The 22,595-nt window shown below is 45.3% G+C and overlaps 1 protein-coding gene and 1 long non-coding RNA gene across 2 annotated transcripts in view; one reads left to right on the plus strand and one right to left on the minus strand.

Moving 5' to 3' along the window:
* Positions 1–22,595, minus strand: part of LOC109317095 — a 74,760-nt gene that overhangs the window by 10,534 nt on the left and 41,631 nt on the right. The window lies entirely within an intron of this gene.
* The window catches only part of LOC109317094 (coiled-coil domain-containing protein 92), a 60,644-nt gene continuing 38,178 nt past the window's right edge, over positions 130–22,595 (plus strand). The window contains exons 1-2 of the mRNA XM_019545563.1: positions 130–483; positions 17,468–17,621. Coding sequence (XP_019401108.1) covers positions 439–483; positions 17,468–17,621 — 199 coding nt within the window. The 5' untranslated portion in view covers positions 130–438. The remainder of the gene's footprint in view (positions 484–17,467; positions 17,622–22,595) is intronic.

The following is a 22,595-nucleotide window of genomic DNA, read 5'->3' on the forward strand; positions in this document are numbered from 1 at the left end:
CGGGGATGATTTCATCCCCGTGATGCTGCGAGGAGAGCCGCCCCCCGCCTCCCTGCGGCCGCCGCCCGGGTAGCGAGCCCCAGCCCGAGCTCCCCAGTTCCGGTCACGTTGCCGTGTGTTTACGCCGTAGCGCCGGGGTGGGCCGGAGCCGGAGCCGGGGCCCTGCAGCCGGAGGCCTGCGCCTCGGCGCTCCCTGCCCCCGCCGGCGCTGCCATGGAGGCTGCAAGTTTGGAGGCGGCGGGGGAAGGTGCCCTCTAGCCCCGCACGCCAGGCTGGGAGCCGGATCTAGGCGAGAGGCAGGAGAGGAGGCTGTGGGGGGGTCCTCTGCCCCCCCACCCCAATCCGGATCCGTGTCTGGGGGGAGCGGGGCCCTGGCTGTGCTGAGCCCCCCGCACACCGGCTTTGCCCTTGTCCTGTGCCAATGCAACACCTCCGTTGATGACACCCAGCAGCGGCCGGCAAGTTCCTCCTCTTTTCCCCCAGGTAAGAGAAACCTGGCCTGTTGTATGCGGGGAAGGGGGGATTCTGGGAAGGAAGCTTTGCCCTGGGGGCACCAGCAGCCTGCAAACTCCTGGGGCCTGAGTGGGACAGAGGGCTGGGGACAGCTGCAGGACGGGGATGGTCAGGACACAGGACGGGGTGACTTTGCCTGCTGTGGGCCTCCCCCACCCTGGTGAAAGAGACCGTGCGTGTGTGTGTGTGTCCTGCCAGGGGTCCGCAGAGGTCGGTGGCTTCAATCTAGGTTGGGGGAGAAGGATTCCCAACTAAAATCCTGTTGGTTCATATCCTGGCCAGTGCCACTGGCAACAACTTCCTTGAGGATCATAACAACAATAATAATCCCTGCACCCATGTTTCACTGAGACTGGAAGGAAGAATGGGGGAGGGGGAAGAGGGGTCTATCCCATGGGCCTGGGATGTTGTGCCCAGCTGACCTGAGGTTATTAAAAGCTATAAACTAAATCAAAGCCTCTGAAAACTACCCGTACTAAGGGCTTCCTCCCACCCCGAATTCGAGTAGTCCCTTGTTCCTGTCTGTCCATTGAATAGATTGGTTTAAAGTAGTTACAAGCTGTAATTCTGTATTGGAAGAATGACAAGAGCTGGCACAGAGCGGCTGCTTGCATCCAGGGTCAGCAGTTGTCGTAGCCTCCTCCCTAAGGGGATATGCAGAAGGCAGGGCAGAGTTGCACCTTAGAGCCGGACCCATCCAGAGATGCATATGCTGCAGTAAGATTTCTGTCCTATGTGCTGGGGAAGGGGTTTCTCCTATACACAGGGGGAACTTTTCCTGTGCTGGAAGCCCTCCTTGCTGTTCTAGAGGTTCCCTCACCCCAGGCAAAGAGGCTGGCACCTGTTCTTCCTCCCTGGAGCTACTGATGCAGATGTAAATCGAGTCAAAATTGCAATGAAGCCCACTCCCTATTTCCACCGGTAATTACAGAGTTAAGTGTGTTACAAGGGGGGCTGCTGGAGTCAGTGAGAGTTTTGCCATGGAAAGCCCCCAAAAGCTAGCAGCATAAATTGAACAGGATGCAGGACCAAGCCATAAGGATCCTACACATATCATTATGATTTGTGCACAGTTGACTGTGGGCCAAATTCTGCTCCCAGCAACAGTGATACCAGAGTAACTCCACTGAGGCCAGCAACAGCAATTTGGGCCTCACATTCAACCTAATGGATTAAAAGCAAAAGCATTAGCATTTGGCTGTCACTCAACTGGGCATGTTTAAAAAATGTATAGGAAACATGGTTATAAATTTGTTTGCACTGATCTCAGTAGATGATGAGACCAGCCAGCACAGATCTGAGTGAACTCCTGGTCCCTTTGGAATCGATGAAGATTTTGCTGTTGACTTTACCAGGGCCAAGGTTTCATCTCTGCTTTCTGTTCCTGTCTTTGCCACTGTTTCTGTGACCTTGGACAAGTTCCTTAATCTCTTTGTGCCTTAGTTTCCCCCCAGTATGTAAAACAGACAGAATGCATCACATCAGTGTTGTGAGGCTTCATCAGTTTAATTTATGCTTGGAAATCTACAAGTGGAAAATATTCCTTGGTGTATGTGTGTTTATGCCAGCAGTTCTTTCTGTATCATGCTAGGGAACTGCAGTGGGAGAAATCAGTGACCTGGTATTGCAAACCTAATTACTGGAGTAGTTCCCCGGGCTACTAGCTTGTAAGCCTGGCTTTTATAAGAAAACTTTATATATGAATAGTGATGGATTGAGTTTTATGTTCTTCTTCCCATGGATGCACAGACAAGTGCCAAGGCATGTATCATACATGTGATTTTGAAATGTGTAATCAGACACTGGAGTGTTCCCTTTTTTTAGGCCAAGATTCTGGTTTTCATATTAGCACGTTATACATATCTATGTATATATGTGTGTGTGTGTGTGCATGGTTTTCACATTAGCATGCTATACGTGTGTGTGTGTGTGTGTGTGTGTGTGTGTGTGCGCGCGTGCGTGTACATACTCACATACACACACACTTCTCAGGGCAATGCTACCCTGGAAGTAAATTCTTCGACAAGCTGATTGTGCAATGAAAAGCATTCACCTGTTAATTAAAATCTGACTTGATTGTTTCATCTGCTTCTGAAACACTGGTTAAATTACGTTACTTATCAAAATAAGTGAAACTAAATGGGGTGATTTAGGTCTTTCAGGTGCTGCTGTATTTAGTTATAAGTGAGACTAGGCCCCTATTGTGCTTGTTGCTCCACGTTAATATAGTAAGACAGTCCCAACCCTGAGAGAGAGAAAGGAAGAGAGGCAGGAGTTATGGTTACCTCCATTTTACAGACCGGGGGAGCGAGGCACAGAGAGATTAAATGATGGCCCAGGGGCACACAAGGAGTCTGTGGTAGCATAGACAATGTGTAGGGGAAGCACATGGGGGCACGTGCCCCCCTTGAGATTGGTCGCTGCTGAAGCTGCCACCAGCTTCTGTGGATGGTCACTGCCCGCCACCCACCACCCTCCCCACCGCCACCATCGGTGGCTGCGGGTGGTCCCTGTTCACCGACGACAACACCGATGTTGGCAGATGTGGGCATTCCCCACTCATCAACACCAACGCCGGTGGCTATGGGCGGTCCCCGTTCACCGCTATGGTGCCCTCCCCCAATATTGAGAGGCACCAGTTGTTAATGTATGGTAGGGCAGGGTTTACAGATCTCCAACATCTCTGTAGAGGGCTGTCACACAAGGCCAAGACACCCCTTGCTTCTATTACAATGGTTTGATTCTTAGTGCAGGTAGAACCTGCCAGACTGAAGTCCTTTACTTATCAAAGGAACATGCCCAGGAGGAGCTCCCTGGGCAGGCAACCAGGTCAGGGAGGCGAGTAGCACACTTCCTCCACGTACCTCTTGGCCTCTCAGAATGGCCCTCAGCGCTGTCGAGGAAGGATCCGCTCCAAGCCAAGATCAGTGCTCATCCTGCATGCCCAGAAAATCCCTCTGCTGAGCCTGCCAACAGGAACAGTCATTAGTGCCAGCCGAGACACCTTTCTGCCCAGAGCTTTGAAAGTGGCAAAGTGCTTCCTATTAATATCTGTATTAATTACTGGTAATGCGGATACTACACGCCACAGTCACACTGATGCTGTTCCTTTGTACCTACCCTGGAAGCACAGGGGGGCTCTAGATTGGGAGTGAATTACATTCATTCAGAACCCCTTTGAAGCTGCCAGATTGCAACAAAGGGCCTTAGATTAATGACAAAGTGGCTTTACTTGTCCAGTGGAACCTGGAAGGAGATCAAAGTCATTTTGCTTAGGCCATGCTATAGCAAATGGATTTAACTGTTGCCCGGATGAGCTAAGTATGGATCACAATCCAATTTGAAGTGGGAGGTTCCACCTCTTGCTACCACGCCCCTCCACTCCTCAGAGCAGGTTCACCCAGTGGTTCCAGATTTCTGTTCTTCCCTTACAGTACAATCAATATACGCTGAGACCCACATTCCTCTTTCTGTGTATACAGAAGACACGACAGTGACCTTTCACTTCATCTATTATTTACCTGGTAAGAAGCTGGCATTTCAAAGAAGCTGACTTTACAACAGAACCTGTTCTCAAAGATAAAAAAAGTGCAGCCCCCTCTAATGATCAATTAAAGTACGGAAATCTTTGGACCAAAATGTTTAAGCCAAGGGGCCTGAGGTTGGTGTTCTTGCACCTAAGTGCACAGTTTTATTGTCAGGAGGGTTGTGCATGCACACACACACACACGCATGCATGTGCACATACATGCATACACATATGCACATTCTAGTATGAACTACTTGAGCTCAGCACCCCCAAAACTACAGCATATATTTTGTACTTTATCAGTTAAGCCTACCTCCATTTTATAGAAGAAGGCTTCAAAATATTTTTTAAAGATATTTAGGCACCCAAATACCTTTAAAGACTAGCCCTAAGTGCCTTGCCCAAAGTCAACCAGGGGAGATGCTAGGGAATGAATCACAGGTCTCACACCCTACATGGACCCTCTAGGAAGACTGCTTTCAACAGTGTCTCGGTAACTTAGGAGTTCAAGTTTAATTGAAAGTCAGTGAGACTTAGGAACCCAGATGCCTGAGTCATTTGTAGAAATGGGACGTGGGCGTCTCAGTTAGATGTATTTTGAAATGATACCTGAGACCAGCAACCCAGAATCCATGATAGCAGAAGGGTTTTCCCTCAGTGTTTAAATGTCTTCTGAAAGTTTGAACCACCATCCTGAGACAAGAAGGACTGTAAAGTGTTACAAAAAGGAAAGGGCACAAGAGTCCATGTATGCAAGGGGCCATTTTTTAATGTGTTGATGAGTAAAACCTCTGTTGTAAGGACCTTATCTTGAGACTACTGAAGTCTATGCAAAATTCCCACTGAGTTCAGTTGTATGGGTTCAGGTACCAGGTAGAATGGACACCTTGGACTTTATCAATACAGAATGAAGAGACAGAGACTCTTCAAGCTCCTTAAGAAGAAATAGCCAGCATTGACCACAGGCATCATTTAAGCTTTCAAATTGGGGGTGAATTTCACGAATGAGGAACTGTTTAGCTGACAACAGAGGGATGGAAATTCACTTTCTCCTAAAAAAAACCCAACCCAGTACAATATGTTTCCAGAAACCCATTTCCACATTCCCTATCTGAGAGTGCAGACATTTCAGGGTAATATATTACTTGAAAAATCTATCATATGACCTTGGCTTCTACTCAGATAGCAAGATGGAGAATTTCATAGGAGTCTGAAGGGGTGAGGCACCCAACTTCTCTTCACTTTCTATGGGATTTGAGGACCAGATTTTCAGCAGGGCATTCATATTTAACAATGCAGGTCAGTGCTCTGTAAAACCCCTTGAAATGCCTAGGCAGCTCCCACTGGTTTCTAAAGGAACTGGACAGTTAATCTGTTTAGGCATATCTGAAACTCTCGCTATGAATCTATATGAATCTTGAGATCCTGAAATACTTTAGGACTGCTTAAGGTGATATCTTCTATTGGACCAAGTATGGTTTGAGATAAAGTTATACAAGCTTTCAAATGCAAGGCATTCTTCATCAGCCTCACATTTGAAAGCTTGTCTAACTCTATCTTAACTACAGAGCTGGTCCAATAAAATCTATCACCCTAAGAAATCCTTGCTTTCATATAACTTCTGGACCATCACAGATGCAACATCACTCTTATACTACTAAAATATTTTAGGACGTGGGTTCCGGATACCCATCTCCTAAAAGTGAGCAACATGGAATAAAAGGAAAGAGTTGTAGGCACAAAAGAAAGATGCTAAAAGTACCATTTTTCCAATCATCAAAGATCCAACAACATGTCTAACAGAGTGAAAGGAAATATGTCAATCAGAGTATGATTTTAGCATGTGCCAGCAGTACATTGTTGGTGAAAACATGGTGGCATCAGCTTTAGTACAAACCAGCAACCAGAGTACAGACCTCCAGAGACCTTAAGGTATGTGCTCTGGCCACTAACAATTTCTAAAGGCCCCTTCAGTGCTGCTATTTTGTGCTAGCAAGATTAAGCAAGCAGGGATGGGTTAGCATGGGCTGCAGTCACACCTTCATTTCATTATGTAGACATACTCCATGTCTACCACTCTTGGTATATTAAACAGCACCTCCCTGAACTCGGACAGAAAGGTCTTACTTAGCAGGAGGGATTTAGGCCTCAAGTGAGGTGTTGAATTTGCAGCTGCGATAATGATCTAACCAGGTTTCTTTAGCTTGAACTAGATTTTGATTAATTTATCCTGCATCTGGACAAACACTAGCAGTCCCAATAGGCCCCATAGAACTGAAAAGCATGACAGTCCTTTTCACTTCCCAGATTTAACTATCCTGTCAATCACGGTTAGAAACAGCCCAGAAAACAAATGGGTTCTCATTAAGCAGATAGCTTGATAACCATGTGACCAGTAGAATATGCACATTATCCCTGAAGTGTGAGCAGAGGGGGAAAGAACTGCGGTTATGAGGCAGAGGGCACAGAAGGTAGGGAGATTGACTGTAACGTGCTATTATCTTAATTGTCACACGAGCTGGAGCCAGCAAACCATATGCTTGCAGAGGACACAGCGAAGATGTCTTCAGTGATCAAGACACTGGCATAGAAGTTGCATTCCTTTCTCCATTCAGCCGCAGACTTGCTCTGTGTCCTTAGGCAGGTCATTTAACCTCTCTGTGCCTCAGTTCCTCTTCTATCCAATGAAGCCAATAGCGCATCCTTACCTCACCAAGGTGTTTGAGGATAAATACCTTGCATCAAAGATGGCAAGATGCACAGATACTATGGTAATGTCTACCAAATACCTGGGATGGACGGATACCACTGTACAGAAAGTGCCATTTATCTCCATAGAAGTGAATGTATTTATTCTGGTGTAACATCCCATACATTGTGACTAGCAGTCTGTAAAGGTAAAAGTTCCCTGAGGTTTCTGTTTATTTCCATTTGGACTTTATTGCCCTGAGCAACAGCTGATGCACTACTGTGATGGTTCTTGCCTTGAATGAGTCAAAGACTTGTCAGTGGAAACTAAATAAGAATATGAATCCATTTGAAGCTGCACCTAAGAAAATGGCCAAAAGGTAGCTCCCTCAGAGTCCTTCTTTTCTTGCTTTATTGAAAGTAGCTTTGATAGTAATGGGCTTGGATAGTGTCATCAGTGGAAACAAGGAGCAGACAGACAATGTAAACCACTGTTCAGGTGCAGTTACCTTGAATCCAGTGTAGAATTACCCCAGGAAAATCTGGCAGTAAAGCTGTGCTGGTGTTAGGGTCCTAAGCCCATTGTGTTGCAGGGTAGCAGTTTGCTATAGGCAAACAAGCTATTATCTGGTCCTTCTTCACTTATCTGTGAAATATTCTTGTAATGCCAGCTGCAAGCAGGCCTGTCTGCCCTGGATCCCAGTATAACTTACACAGGGAAAACATAAATGTGTTGTGTTTCCAGGTGTGATTTCAAGAAGAATCTAATGATCTCAGGAAGAATGAATGATTTGAGTACAATAGTGAGAGCATTCAAACAGCCAGCCAGCCTCAGTTTATAGACTTAAGTGATGGAGACGCTTTAAACCAGGGTTGACCAACCCACCATACATGTACCACAAGTGGCACTGACAGCCTCTGTGTGGCACATGGCAGACTGCATAAGAAAACAGGGAACACAGCAACAGAGAGCAGGGAGCAGAAAGCAGACCAACAGGAAGGGGATCATAGTGGCACTCAGGAGGGCATGGGGCTTGCCTTGTAGCACGTCTGCCAGAAAGACTGGCCCCCACTGCTTTAAACTAAGAATGAGGTTGTGAAAAAGGATCCTGTATGTAAAGCAGGAGACCTTCCTCTCTACCTGCCTACTTTCTGGGCACTGCAATGGTTTTTCATTACCAATGGCTGCTAAGTATTCACCGCTTCAACTGTAGTCGGTGCTTGTGCTCAGCATCTCAGAATATTGGACCTCTGTGACTCAGCTTTTCTATCTATAAAACAGGAACTTTGAGACCCCCCAAGAGAAGGACCGTTGAGATCATTGGCTTGAACTGTAAAGCATTATCAATCAACCAACAGCAATAAGCATTAGTCAGGCACTGACAAAAAGTGTTTTTGCAACAAGAATATTTCAAGATAACCTATAGAAAGCTCCCAGTGTTTCACAAGTCATCTCACAAACATGGCACAGCGGTTAAACAACATGTGAATCAACCATTTACCTGCGTTCATTTTGCTCCAGCGCTCAAAGAATTATTGCAATTGCTACTTCACATCAAAGGAAAAGAGAAAAGAAATCAACCAATTATCAATCACTGAGAATAGGATTTATAAATTCTTCAGCAATCCCTGCAGGTTAATGAATGGACAGTAATTCAGTCCCAGGGTTCTGATAATACAATAAACACTTGACTAGGTTATGAATGTTATTGGAAAGCCAAAACTCGATTCCAATCTTGGTAAATGTTATTAGCCATTGTTACCCATAATATATAGACGCTTAATAAATACAGAGAATACAGATTTAGTTCTTAAAAATGGAACCTATTGGAAAAAAATGTAAGAGTGGATTTAGGGCTTGTCAAAGTGGTGTACTGGCAGCCCTCAGATAGCTTGACAGTGACAATGCTGGTATCCCCTATCCCTAGTCACTGTGTCTCCATGCAGTCTGAAGGAGCCATTGCCTACCAGCCAGCATGGAGGATGACTCGAGAGAACATTCCCAGCTCCGGTTTCTGTTCCGTCTGCTCTGAGACAGCAGCGCGACTGTGCCGTGGTGTCCCTGCGAACAGAGCTCAGCTCCTGTTACACTGACACGCTGCTCTCATTCTCATTAACGTGTATGGGAAAAATCACTCTCAAGTCCCTTGGTGACATGGCAGCTACCTAAATCTTCTAGAACAAAGGTGTGAAGGAAAACATCCAGATCTAGGGCCTGGGTTCTGAAAAGCTCTTTAAGCAAGTGAGTCCCAGCGAAGTCAACAACTTACTTAGGAAAAAGATTTTCAAATGCTCAGATAGGAGCTGGACATTTGCATCTCATTTGTGCCGGAAGAATGCCTTGCCAACTCAGGGTATGAACTATGTCAGCCCTTGTACTGGTCAAAGGAACACAAGGCATCTTTTAAAATTTTTCTATGGCTTTGGACCCCTTGGCTTCAGATCTCAAAGCATATTATGCCCATTTACAGAGCAGGAAACTGAGGTACTGGGAGGGGAAATGACTTGCCCAACATCACCTTGCAGGGCAGCAACAAAGCCAAAAACAGAACCCATGTCTGTGTACCAGCCCAGTGCTGTAGCCACTTGGCCAAGCTGCTTCCCCATTTTAACGGAGTTTCCAGGCTGAGAACGGTCACTCATATCCAGAAATAAAAGCAAAACCTCTGCCTCACACTAACCAGTCACTCACAGTACAGCCAGGGAACCCTTGCTCAATGGACATGGTAGGAGTCTAAAGCTCAAGAAGCTAAAGCTGGCCAGAAAATGGTGACTACCAGTATGTCCCATGAAACATTTTGAAAGAAACCATAACACTTACGTTTCATGCCGCCCCCCACCTCTCCCTTCTCCCGCTCCTAATTTTTGCTGAGAAACATTAGATGCATTTTTTTTACTGGAAAAGAAAAATCAGTGTTTGAACTACCAGACACTGTGCTTTCTCAGCTCTTTTGATCAAGGAAAAAAATTATATTCAGAAAAAAATTAAGCAGAATGACAGTTTTCTTTTAATAAAAGGTTCATTTTCAGCAGTGTGTATGTGTGTGTGTTTATGTGTGTGTGTGTATATATGTATATATGTGTCTGTGTGTGTCTGTGTACATACACATGCATGGCTCAATGGAAAGTTTTCAAGCAATTCTGATAGACTCTAGAGATATTTCAGCTGGACAAAACAATATGATTGAAAACAACAGTGGTTGTTGAAAACAAGAGTGGTGGGGGATGGGTCGTACTCGACCTGGCAGGATGTAAATAGTGGGGTCCCCCAGGGCTCGGTCCTGGGGCCTACACTGTTCAACATCTTCATCAGCAACTTGGACGAGGGGGTGGAAAACACATTGTCCAAGTCTGCCGATGACACCAAGATGTGGAGAGAGGTAAGCACGCTTGAAGGGAGAGAGAGGCTGCAATTAGATTTAGAGAGACTACAGAAGTGGGCAGATGGTAACAGGATGGGGTTCAATGTAGATAAATGCAGGGTGCTGCACCTGGGGAGAAGGAATCCACAGCACACATACCAGCTGGGGAGCTCCCCCCTTGACAGCACAGAGATGGAAAGGGATCTTGGAGTCATTATCGACTCCAAGATGAACATGAGCCGCCAATGCCAGACCACAGCCAGCAAAGCCAACAGCACCTTGTCGTGCATCCAAAGATGCATTGCAAGCCGGTCCAGAGAGGTGATACTCCCCCTCTACACGACATCGGTCAGGTCACAATTGGGGTACTGCATCCAGTTCTGGGCACCGCACTTTAAGAAGTTTGTGGCCTGCCTTGAGAGAGTTCAGAGGAGGGCCACCCGCTTGGTTGAAGGGCAACAGGGCAGGCCCTATGAGGAGGGGCTGAGGGACCCGAACCTGTTCTTCCTCAGCAAGCGGAGGCTGAGGGGGGATTTGGTGGCTGCCTACAAACTCATTAGGGGAGATCAGCAGCAAATAGGAAGGGCCCTATTCCCCCCCAGCAGCACCTGGGGTGACAAGGAACAGTGGCCAGAAGCTGCTGGAGAATAGGTTCAGGTTCGAGATTGGAGGCACTATTTCACTGTTAGGGTGGCTAGGATCTGGAAACAACTTCCTAGGGAGGTGGTCCTTGCTCCTATCTTGGGTAAATTCAAAAAGAGGTTGGATGAATGTCTGTCTGGGGTCTTGTGATCCCAGTGTGTGCTCCAGCCAGTGGCAGGGGGGTCAGACTAGAAGATCAATTTAGGTCCCTTTTGACCCCTAACTACTATGAAACTATGAAACACTTGAGTAGAAGTGCTTTGTCCCACCTAGTTTTTTACGAGTCCAGAGATACTGTTCCCACAAATTTGCTTGAAAAAGGGTTGCAAAGCTTAATATATGTCTTCTTGTTGCACTGTTATAAATCCAGAGGCAGTGGAATTAGTCTGAATTTATACCAAAATAGAGAAGAGACTTTGGCTCTTTGTTGCAACATGATTTGTTTTTGCAGTGTCTCATCCTGCTTGGACAATAAGAAAGTTCTGGGAATTTATGGGCAAGCCAATTTTATATCACAGAAACCACTAAAAAAATGGCTTTCTTAGCTACCGCACATAAATACCCACCTCTTTAACAAAATCTTACTGAATGCTATCTTTGAGGTTGCAAACAAAGGAGAAATGCCAGCTCAGCTGAAATTGTTGCATATCATTACTGTATAGGGCTTTGAGCTTTGCTCACTATTTTCGTTAATGTGTCAGTAGTAAATTATTAGACAAGTCAGAGCTTGGTTATTTGTTAGTCTCTGTGCTAATGCTGAATGGGGCAAAAATACACCTGCTCTTTTTTTTTTTAGACTAAGTATGCTAAAAGGGAGGTACTTAAGTAGACAGAATAAGGAGAACTAAAATAGAAATGACTGAGAAACTGAATACAGAGCTGGATTTTTTTTCTTATAGCTTTAAAATTTGTCAGAATGTAAAGGACTGTATAACCACCAGGGCATGACCCCTCTACATGGAGCATCTGGACCTTTGGTCTAGATGTGCACGGATAAATAGGCAAAGCACTATTCAGGCCTGCATCTCATTTACACTAAAATCACTTTATACTAGCCTAGACCAGATGTGAGGGTAAACTATACATCTCAGAACAGTTTAAAGCGAACTTGAATGAGAGTCAAGCCTTTTGCATACCATATTCCTTCCAATATAAGATGTCCTGGAATTTAAGATGCACTCAAATTTCCCAACACTCAGTTTCAGAAAAAAACAAAGGATTTGATAAAGACCTGCTTACAAAGATACAGCTTCTGTGGTACACAGATCTTTTGTTACCTTTTTTTCCTTTACTTGCAATTCCAGACATAGGCCATTCTTAGACAAAATGTCTAAAAATGTTTTAATTAATAGGTTTTTAGAAGTATGGCTTATATTGAAAAGAATATGGTAGTTTATGGTTACACATCTCACAGGGTTTGAGTGCAGTTCTGAGCTGTTTACAGGGTGCACAATCTGGTCTGCTCACAGTAGTTCATGTCTTAGATGGAAGAAACAGCTTAAATTCTTATTTTGCTTCCATAAATGATTCCCAGGGGCATGTCAGGAGCTAATGAAAAGCAACCACAAATGCCAAGATAGTCATCTGTATTCAGAGATATCCACATCCCATTATTTTTGGCTTTACCCAGATTCCTGCACAGCCCCAAAGCTAGATTCTAATCTTAGCAACCTGGAGTTATATCTAGAATAACCCTATGTATTTAAATAGAATGAATGTGATCAGAACTGAAAGCCTAGTTTTCCTATTATTGAACCAGAACAGTGAGTAATTCCTGTTTGATCCCGCAAGCAGGACAGAAGTCGGAGGGAACATTGTCTTTATGCACTTATTTATTTACATGATGGCTAATTGCTGCTCCTGGCATTAAGCAACTTGCCAACACATTTGCAGTGTCACCGATTAGGTCTACTCATTTCAGTCCCTCTCACTTGTTTCAGTCCTTCCTAAACCAATGCAAGCTTCCATCAGTCATCAAAATAACAATGGATAAAAGCGCTGACTTTCAACAGCACTCAGCACTAGTATCTAAGTCTGTTCCTGCTGGAGTCAAGGGGAAATTTTTCAGTGAGCGGGCTTAAGCAATACTAAGTAATTTGGACAATCTCAGACTGAAATCCTCACTGCTTGGAAGGCTTCTTGGCAGTTTTGTTCATGAAGATGGCCTGCATTTTGGTAGTGTCTTTAATAAACCTACTGGCAACGCAGATTCCAGCTGGTGTAAACCAGCCAAACAGTTAATACAGGGACACTCCTGGAGGGAAAACATTGTTAAAAGGAGTAGAACTGCTCTGGGATCCACAAACAATGGAACTGGTGCTAAAGAGGAGGCCTTCTCTTTCCAAAAAAACCCAGCTGGCCCTCAAAATTAACACAGCGCCTGGGGCTGCTCCGTTCTAAGGGACGGATCTCAAAGGAAGGGAACCAGCCTCTCTGTGCAGCACAGGTAACTCAAACATGGGTGTGTACATCAGAGCTCCTTAGAGAATATGAGCCTAGTCCAGCTCCCAGACACTGAGCCATGACTATTTAGTTCAAATTGTAGCAGCTTAAGCTCTTATTTCTGCAGTTCCCTAGTTTAACCCCTAATGCATTAACCAAGATGACAGTCATCACAGCTAAAGCTCAGCCCACTCTCCAAAAGAGGACCATTGATGTTTGCACTGTGAATGCTGCACCCCTGAAAAGGACAAGCAAATAAAGAGCAGAAGGATCCTTGCTGCTGGGGCATCCCCATAAGGAAGCCAAAGGGTACCCTGGAGCCCAGATGGATGGAGAGAGTCCTTCCTCTGTGGATCCTTCAGCTCCAGACAGTTTGGGGATGTAAGGAAGCTGTGTCCATTACCCTCTCCCAGGATCAACCAACCTTCCCCACTGTCTGTTTGGCTATCTGCAAATATATATCATGCTATCCAAATGCCTGGATAGGCTTACCAAGGGTTGATAAGGCCCCAGCCATCTCCCCCTCAGAAAGGAAACCTTAATAAAGCAAACTGTCCTGCACTTAGGTTGAGATGGTCTAATGGCTAGAGCAGTGGTCTGGTTCTCAGGACTCCTGGGTTCTCTTCCCAGCTCTATGAGTTTAGATGCACTTTAGCTCCCTGTGGCTGAGTTTCCTATAAACTGGAGATAAAATTACTTGCCGATCTCATGGGGTATTGCATAGCTGCATTAATGAAGTGCGTAAAGTGCAATGAGATCCTTGGGGGGAAAGCGCCGTGCAGCAGCAAACTGTTAGTTCTAGACAAGTCCACTCCAGTGCCTACCTAGTCATCAGTGCCTGTGCTGATGATCACAATAACAGTTCTACAGGTGAGTACATTAATTTAGCTTTGGAGCCTGATTTTCTTCTGTAAAATATTAACAGCATGGAAGACCTGTTTTTAGGACTTTCACAGGTGGTTCGTTTATTAGCAGCAAGAAAGCATTAAACTGATGGGAGGCCTGGGGCGGGGGAGGGATTGTCAAGGTTTCTGGTGCTATTGGTAATCTTTGGAATCAAGTTTAAATGCATTTGTATTTGATTTAGGAAGGGGGAATTGGATTAAAATGTACACAATAAGACATTCTCATTCTGTAAATGATCCCAGGCATTTGTTTCGCTTTTAAATCATTATGGCAAAAAAAAAAAAAAAGGCAGATGTAGATGAATAAGGAAATGGAAATAACTTCTCAGTGACAGAAAGATGCAGCAACAGCCTTCGTATCCTCGCCAGCAAAAATCTTCCAAACCATCCCAGTGGTTTGCCACAGATAAAATATATTGTTTCTCCCACCCTCTGGGTTCTATGCATAGAATAATAATGGTTGCCACATCCGTCAGAAATGGTATTTCCCAGGATTAAGGATTCTTTCGAAGGTTTATTTTTATCTCCGCTGTGCAGTAGCACAGGTAGGCGAGCTAATGCAGCTGCATTACAGAACCAATTAACATGTAGTGATGAACTCCATAACCTCAAGGGACTCAGCCTCCATGAAGCAGGACTGACATCACCACTTGTCTGTTGTGTGAATTACCAGCGAAGATGTTTCTTCCTCTATAAGACAACACGAATCTCCTTGCCACATAACACTGACTGGGTTAGACTCAGCATATTGTATTTTTCATGCATTAGATCTTTTGCTGCAGCTACTGATTCAGACTATGCAGCTTTCTGAACAACAGCCATATTCATCTCTGGTTTAAGTCTGCTCCGGAGTTAATCTCTCCCAGAAGTAATTCCACTCAGTAATGAACGTGGCCCCAGAATGTCTGTCTGCTTTCAAGCACGGCTGAAAGATGTATGAGGAAGACAGCATTTTTTGCTGAGAAAGCGAACCAAGGGTAAAGCAGCAGACTGACAGGATATCTCCAAGGGAAATGCATGAAATGATGAGGGTTATTCAGGAGATACTTGACCTCAGAGTCAGTCGGGCCTGAAACAATGTCCTGTTGTGGTATGAGGCACAACTGGACTTGCAGATAAGTCTTTCTTCAAGTAAAAGCAATGGCCTAACTATCTAGGGTCATTAGAGAACTCACAGCCGCTTCTGAAAAAGCAGGGGCACTGCCCATGCGTTCTGCCAAGGTTTTAGTCTGCCCATGTGTCAGGTCCTGATTCAAGTGCTCTGCCCAGTCTAGTTTTAAATGTCCCAAGCCTTAGTGTTACCTTGGCCTCTATCAGGTGATTGTTTCCCAATCTTAGCTCTTGCCACTGCTGTACCTTGATAAATGCTGCCTCCCCTTAGGCCCCAGCCTTAGGAAAACCCTGGATTGCATGCCAAGCTCTGATGGGTATTACGGTCAAATTGGCATGGACTCTTCCCTCCCCCCCCCCCAAAAAAAAAACCAAAAACACCCATAAGCTTGGCTTTGTAGTTGACTCGGCAATCTGGAGCATCTCCTCCCGAGCACCCTTACATTGCACTCTCCCCACTTTAGTCTCTTCCATGGAGCTCCGACAGTCTAGACTTGGTCATGCAGCCAGATCACATACCGACCTCCCTGCCTTCAGGGGAAGAATCACTGAAGCCACCTCCAAAAAAACACGCCAAACCCCCCAAGTTTCCCTGGGTTTGCATTGCTCCTCGACAGGGGAAGGGTCAGATTCCATCTCTGGCATCGAATGACAACACCTGTCTTTGCTCCCCCCTTGGTCACGTGAAACACCGCTGTAATCTCTGTCTCAGCCTGCTGTCACTGCTGCTCCCCATCTGCTGATCTCATGTTCCTCGCCACCAATGCTCTCACCCTTGCTCCCACCCCAGGAAAGTGCTTAATTGCTTCCCCTTCTCTTAAGAGAGCACCCTGTGGACCACCCACTCCTCTCAACTCCAGCCTAGGTGCTTTCTGTTAAGCAACTAGAGACCCTTAAAAGTCCAGATGACCCCATTACAGACCTCTCTGCCCCATCTCCTCCAGCCAGTTCCTACTTCGCTCCTATCTCTTCACTATCAATGTCTCTTTGTCCCATTCCCAATCTCCACTCCCCAAGCTTCTCATCCTCCTCCAGTCTTTTTGCCCAGCATGTCTCCCCTTTCTGATGTCCAGTTCCAGTCCCAGTCTCCCTTTCAACTGGAGCCAGTCCCTCACCCTTTTCTGTGCTCTCTCTCCTTGGGCAGCCATTACCTGTCTCTGCCGCTAATATATATGTTCCAGCTTCTTATGTCCCAGCATCTTTGCCCATGAAGTTCATCCTGCTTCTCTTCTGAACTGGTTCTCCCCACACCCTTCAGACACAGTTCCCCAGATGCACTGGCTCCAGTCCCAGTCTCCCTTCCCAGGCTCTTCAGCCAGTCTCTGTGTTCCCTCCTTGCTCTGTCTCAACCTCTCTTTTCCATGCTAGTTCCAGTCTCCCCTGTTCCCTGGCTTTTTGTCGCATTCATTTCCCTCCCATCCCCCTCAGCCCCACAGCTCAACCAGTCCCAATCTGCTCACTCTGGCTCCTCATCCATTCCTCATCTCCTTACATCAATTAGCTTCTACTCCCTTCCCTCCCTGACTCCTGGTTTCCCTCCCCAGCGAGTTCCAACCTTTCAATCCCTTAGTCCCAGCCTTCCTCCCAACTTCCAAGCTCCTTTCCACTATCCCCAAATCCTTTGCCAGCCTCCAATGTCAGCCTTCCTCCAGACTGGACATGTCTACACATGCTCTTTAATGTGCATTATCCTATTTTAATGAGTATTAAAGTGTTACTGAAAAAACAGTGCTATTTAGTTCATATGCATTAAAATAAGCTAATGCGCATCCAGCGTCACTTAAAAACCATGCTGTCTAGTTAGTACACATTACGACAGGCTAAAGTGCATTTTCCTAGTACCTCACAATGGAGGTACTAGATTTAATGCGTGTAAACTAAAATGTGTTAATGCACATGTAGACATGCCCTTTGTCTCAATCCACTCTCCCCTCAGGTGTCTTGTCTGTGCCCTTCCCATCTAGAGCAGGTTGAAACATATAGAACTTACTTTCTTACTTTCTGATTCTACATTTATGTCTTCTCCACGTTACTTGCAAGTATAGAGCCTTGGTGGGGGGGGGTCTATCAAGATAAAGGGATTTAAAGTATATTCAACTGATGGAGTGAGAAAGAGAAATTAAGAGCACCTGAAACTCAGTCCTTCTCAAGCATCATTAGACTCCCTTCATAACTGTCTCCTGCAAAGGCTGCAGGGATAATCCTCACTTCAGCTGTTGACTCACAAGTACAGCACATGGCTGAATGTCTGATCATGAACCATCTTCTCCCTCCAGGCTTGGACTGTTAATTTTGTTGCAATGGAGACTGTGTCTCTGGAGCATCAGATCCAGAGCGTGCAGCGACACATCGCCTTCCTGAAGAAGGAACAGATGGAGCTGCTGCATGACCTGCACCTGGAGATCCTTCGACTGCAGAAGCATTGCTCAGGTGAGCTCTTAAGGTCATGGCTACCCTTGCGTAGGGACACCTCCCTGCACTTTCCCGTCAAACAGATAACATGGACATCAAAGCACTGCACACTCTGACATATGACACACATTATAGTCTGTAGGAATTAGACTGTATTCCTTTATATCATGTAAGCCTTCCAGTGGCTCTCACTATATGTTTTAGACCCCAAAAGAGGAGGATAGATCTCTGTAACTGGGGCCTACCTGTCTGTGTTATTTTGTGAGTCTAGAAAGTCAGAGCAACTGTGCTGCATAAACTCTTAGATCTCCTGGGTGAACAACTTTTTCCACACACACACAGATTTAGCTAGGTGCTGCACACCCTGAGTCCCGAACACTTGCACTGTTGGCTCAGTTTCCCTTTTACAAAGAGGCTCATCGAATCCTAACCAGGGTGTGCCGTGAACTGACTGAATCCAGCTGAATAATATCCAGTAGGAACCATTTATCTCAAGATGGAAGATCAAATGCTATTTTAGCTGTGACACATGGTAGAAAGCCTGGCCAATTTTTATTCTGGCAGTCTACTGACGGCATCCAAAATAAAACAGGGGCTTGTGCTTATAATCCATCATTAAAAACCCATCTTTTTGTTTTAATTCTGCACTAGATTACAAGGCACTTCTTGAAAGAGGATTAGCTTTCCCAGTGTTCAGTTGCCACCCCATGTTCATCATTATCGTTATATCTTGCATTAGCTTTACTGCATTAGTTGCGCACTGAGTAGTAATTCACTGGTCTCTGAAAAAGCATTAACTAGAGAGATGATACTGCCACTTCCTGCAGTGATCTGTGCCTTCAAAGGTATCTTGTCTCTCGATTATTGATTAAGATATAAAAATAGTTCATCGTTTCTCCAGTGTGCCAGTAGCCTAAGGACAGGGAACCAGCTGAGCTCCATTGATAACAACAGGGGTGAGATCATACCAAAGTCTACTTCAGAACTGCAAGAAATGTTGTCGTGTTTTATTTTTTGCAATGAGGCAATGTACAATCAATTCCCCAACCCCCATACCAGTCTCTGAAGCAGGTGGTTAACACACACCATTGGCAGCCTGCTTGGGTCGCTTTCTGCCCATCTTGCTGGATGGGTTCTGAAGACAGCCACATAAATACAAGAGTTCTCCCCACCCCACCTCGCCTCTCTGATTATCTTTTCTTGGCATAAATTTTTAACAAGACATCGCAGTACAAGCTGCAGTTCTTGCTGCCTGCTGCAAAGCAGCCTCCCACCCTTTCCACAAGATTCAGAGTCTCTGTTACCTAGGATTTAAGCATTCAGTTGTGCAAATGGTGCAAAGCAAGGGCTAGATTTTAAATAGCAGGCAAAGATGTAAACTATAATTAACGATTCATCTTAAAAACAACTGTCTTGCTCTTATACAGCACTCTTCAGCAGGAAACTGCACAACATTTTACCTAAGAGATGACAGGATATTCTCTTTTTAAAGGTGGGGAAACTGAGGCACAGAGTAATGCAGTGCCATGCCCAAGGCTATGCAGCAGGCAAGTGATAGAGTCAGGCATTGGACCCAAGCTGCCCTAGTGCCAGTTTACCACACTAGCCACCAGTCCACATTGCCTCCCTTCAGATAAGAAATCTCGCAACTAGCATCCCCAACCCCTTCCCAATACACCCATTTCCTCACGACAGCTGTTTTGAAAAGGGAAAAAAACCTATTTTTCTAAGAATATTAGCGATTCATAGCTTTTCAGGAGCCACTGTGCTCATCTGCATATGACCTGCTGCATAAAACAGGCCAAAGCATATCAGCCAGCAATTACTGCTCCTGCCCACAACTTCTCTTTGAGCAATGAAGAGAAAATAAAAAATGTCTAGGCTTTCAAATCATGATATTTAGCAAATATACCTCAGGGTTCAATCCAGAGCCAGAAAAACTGCACACCCTTTTCAGAGCTGGGGACAAGCTAGGAATGGTGGGACTTCATTTTCAGCATGGGCAAGTTTGGGACCCATTGACAACCTCAGGTGAACCTGGAGTTTTTGAGAGATTGGAAGATGAAAGATCTGGTTTTAAATTCTCATATCATCTGCAAGATATGCTTTTTAGCTTCGAATGAATGATTCACTTGCCTCCTTCCCACTGCCAAAATTCATTCTAATTCTACAGTATCCTGCTTCAGTAATTCACAAATGACTAATTACTTATTTTCTTCCACCTCCTCTGTAAGTGGATTCCAGGAAACAAAGACATGCCCATAATCATACTTTTGCTGTTCTGGTTTTTAATAGAACTAAAAATGGCACTTCTAGAGAGGAAATAGAGCACACATGAAAATATCAGGCTGGGATGTTTGGAAACACCCTTTGGCTTAAACAATCCCATATTTGGATGTAAGGATCATTTCCTTCCAACCATTTCTACTATCAGATTCCCTGATAGAGCCTCATTTTGGGCTAGCATAACCTAATTAGTTTTAAGATGGAATCTGATAAGGATATGAACGTAACTATAAAGTGGTGACCTGCACAAGAAGAGTGACTTCAGTGACCCAGAGATCCCATCTAGACCCAGTCCCATGTAAATCAGGACAGTTCCACTGGATTCAGTACAGCTATGCTGATCTCTGGCAGACAAAGACCTATTCCAAAGACTGTTATACCACCGGTATCTGTTTGTCCAGGTTTCTGCATTGTATCCATCTCCTTACTGTCTGAGTGCCCTACTCGTCTATATAAATGTATCTATGGGCATGACTACATGTGCAAATGCTCTGTGGTGGGTTTACTGCGTAATTTACTCTACAGTAAACCCACCCCAGGCAGGTATTGCATGTGTGGGGAAGTGCCATGAGCAGCAAATCTGCTCCCGCTTCCACACCCACTGCCCCTGCACCAGCTGCCTTCAGCAGCCAGGGGGAGCTCTAGACTCCCCCTGGATGGTAGCCCAGGCACTGGCAGGGAGCAGGGGGCCAGGAAACAGCTGTCTCCTGGCAGGGGCTAGGCCATTGCTCCCTGCCCCTGGGAGTTGCCTGCTGCCAAGGTAGGCATCACCACCAGAGCCTGCTGCCCTAGCAGCAGCGAGCTCCCAGCCCCTGCCCCATTCCTCTTCCAGATAAGAATCTCCCAGCCCCCACTCCAGATCGTGGAGCTGGGGCTAGGAACAATCATCTCCAAGCTCCCACTCTGCAAATGTAGAGCCGGAGCTAGGATCTCCCTGCTGCTGGGGCATAGGAATGTTGTCCCTGTCCAGGGTCCAGTGGCAAAACCCGCCCCTGCAGCAGACAGCTCCCAGGGGCAGGGAGCAATCTCCCACCTCCTGCTGCTCAGCTGACCAGGAGCACATTTACTCCCAGTCAGCCGACTACATGTGCCATACTGCGCAGTAATTACTCCCAAGTAAATGTGCTACTTGTATTTACAGGTAGCAAATTTACTTGTGATTAGAGCAGATTACTGCACAGTAAGCATCTGCACGTGTAGACAGTGATGCTTACTGCGCAGTAATTTGTTCTAATCTCAAGTAAAGTGTCTCATGTAGATGCGCCCCATGAAGATCTGTGTTTCTCCCTTGCCTACATGCCAACCCAGCATGAAGCTCACTTCATCTGTAAATCACATACAGCAGAGATGGCAGCATTGTCAGCTTCTACATGCTTCACCAGGACTTCAGCTTTGTCCTGAATGAGCCCAGGGTCTGTTTAACTCCAGATGAAATTCCAAGAAGGAGAACCATTTGTTGTAGTGGTTTGAGTGATGAAGAACCAGTCTGAAACATAAGTGTCTTATGTTGCACAGACCATTGATATGACATATGAGGGGGACAGCTTTTGGTCATTACTATCCTAGGCTGAACTGGACACAATACCTGAATGACGCCTTTACCCTTCAGTAGAGAATCATATAACCTCCTGTCTGTCCTAGAACCAACCACATTTTGGTATCCCACTACCCAGAAACCCCACTGAGACCAGCCTTAGTCTTAACTTACTATGTTCCAGATTCCAGCAGACTCTATGACCTGGGTGGCAATTGCTAAATAGCTCCCAAGTGTAAGGTATGGTATGGATTCCTCCCTCGCAATCAATTACGCTATTGGCTTGTCGTTTCTGATAATGCGCCTTTCTCCCTCTTAGAAAGAAATCATTGTCTCAGCAGCACTTTCACCCAAAAGAGCTTTTCATTCTGCTATTGATGAAATGTTGCACCAGAGTTACCAATGATGACACATCAAGGAAAAATACCTCCTGTGAGGTACTGTACAATCTGTCAAATACACTGCAGCTTAAAGAACAGCTTCTCTCCCCAGAAGCCTTCCCTGGCACCCATAAATCTATGGAGAGCCTTCCACAGGAAACCTCAGTCTGTGACTTGTCCTAGATAATGATAACAACTATTAGCCAATGACAAATTTCAGGTACACCAAGGCATGATCCATTTTGGACCCTTAATCTTGCCAGTGTCACCTTTACTCTGCTTTGACGGTTAAAAATTTGGAAAGGAAGTTAAGTTCATGGCTAAGTCCACAATTTCTGGCCTGGAAACAAAGTTAAACAGTCAGTTAAAGAAAGCCTAATGAATATTTGGCAGCAAGTCATAAATTATAACCGGTTAACAGCCTCCACAGTGGTCACAGGGAAATTCATGGGAAGTGCTTTACCAAACAGAGTTAGCTTGCCATTGGGAAGAAAGAGGAATGGAAGAATTCCAAAATTCTGTTTCAGATAATAACTGTCAATGGGATAAAAAAGGTGCAACTTTCCTAGATATAAAATACAACCAATAAGCTATATTAGACAAACCACATTCCCTGGGTCAGTTCAAAAGCTGGCCCGAAAAACCCTCAATCCAATATTTACAGTACCAGGGAGATAAATGATGTTAACAACCCTATAGCGTGAATCATGTATTGGAACAAATCTTGCTTCTTATAGAGAAAAATTGGCTTCTCTCCCACTCCCATTTTCATTTGTGCGCATAAATGCAGCA

This window comes from Crocodylus porosus, unplaced genomic scaffold, assembly GCF_001723895.1.
Source record: "Crocodylus porosus isolate Cpor-Errol unplaced genomic scaffold, CroPor_comp1, whole genome shotgun sequence".
Lineage (NCBI taxonomy): Eukaryota > Metazoa > Chordata > Crocodylia > Crocodylidae > Crocodylus > Crocodylus porosus.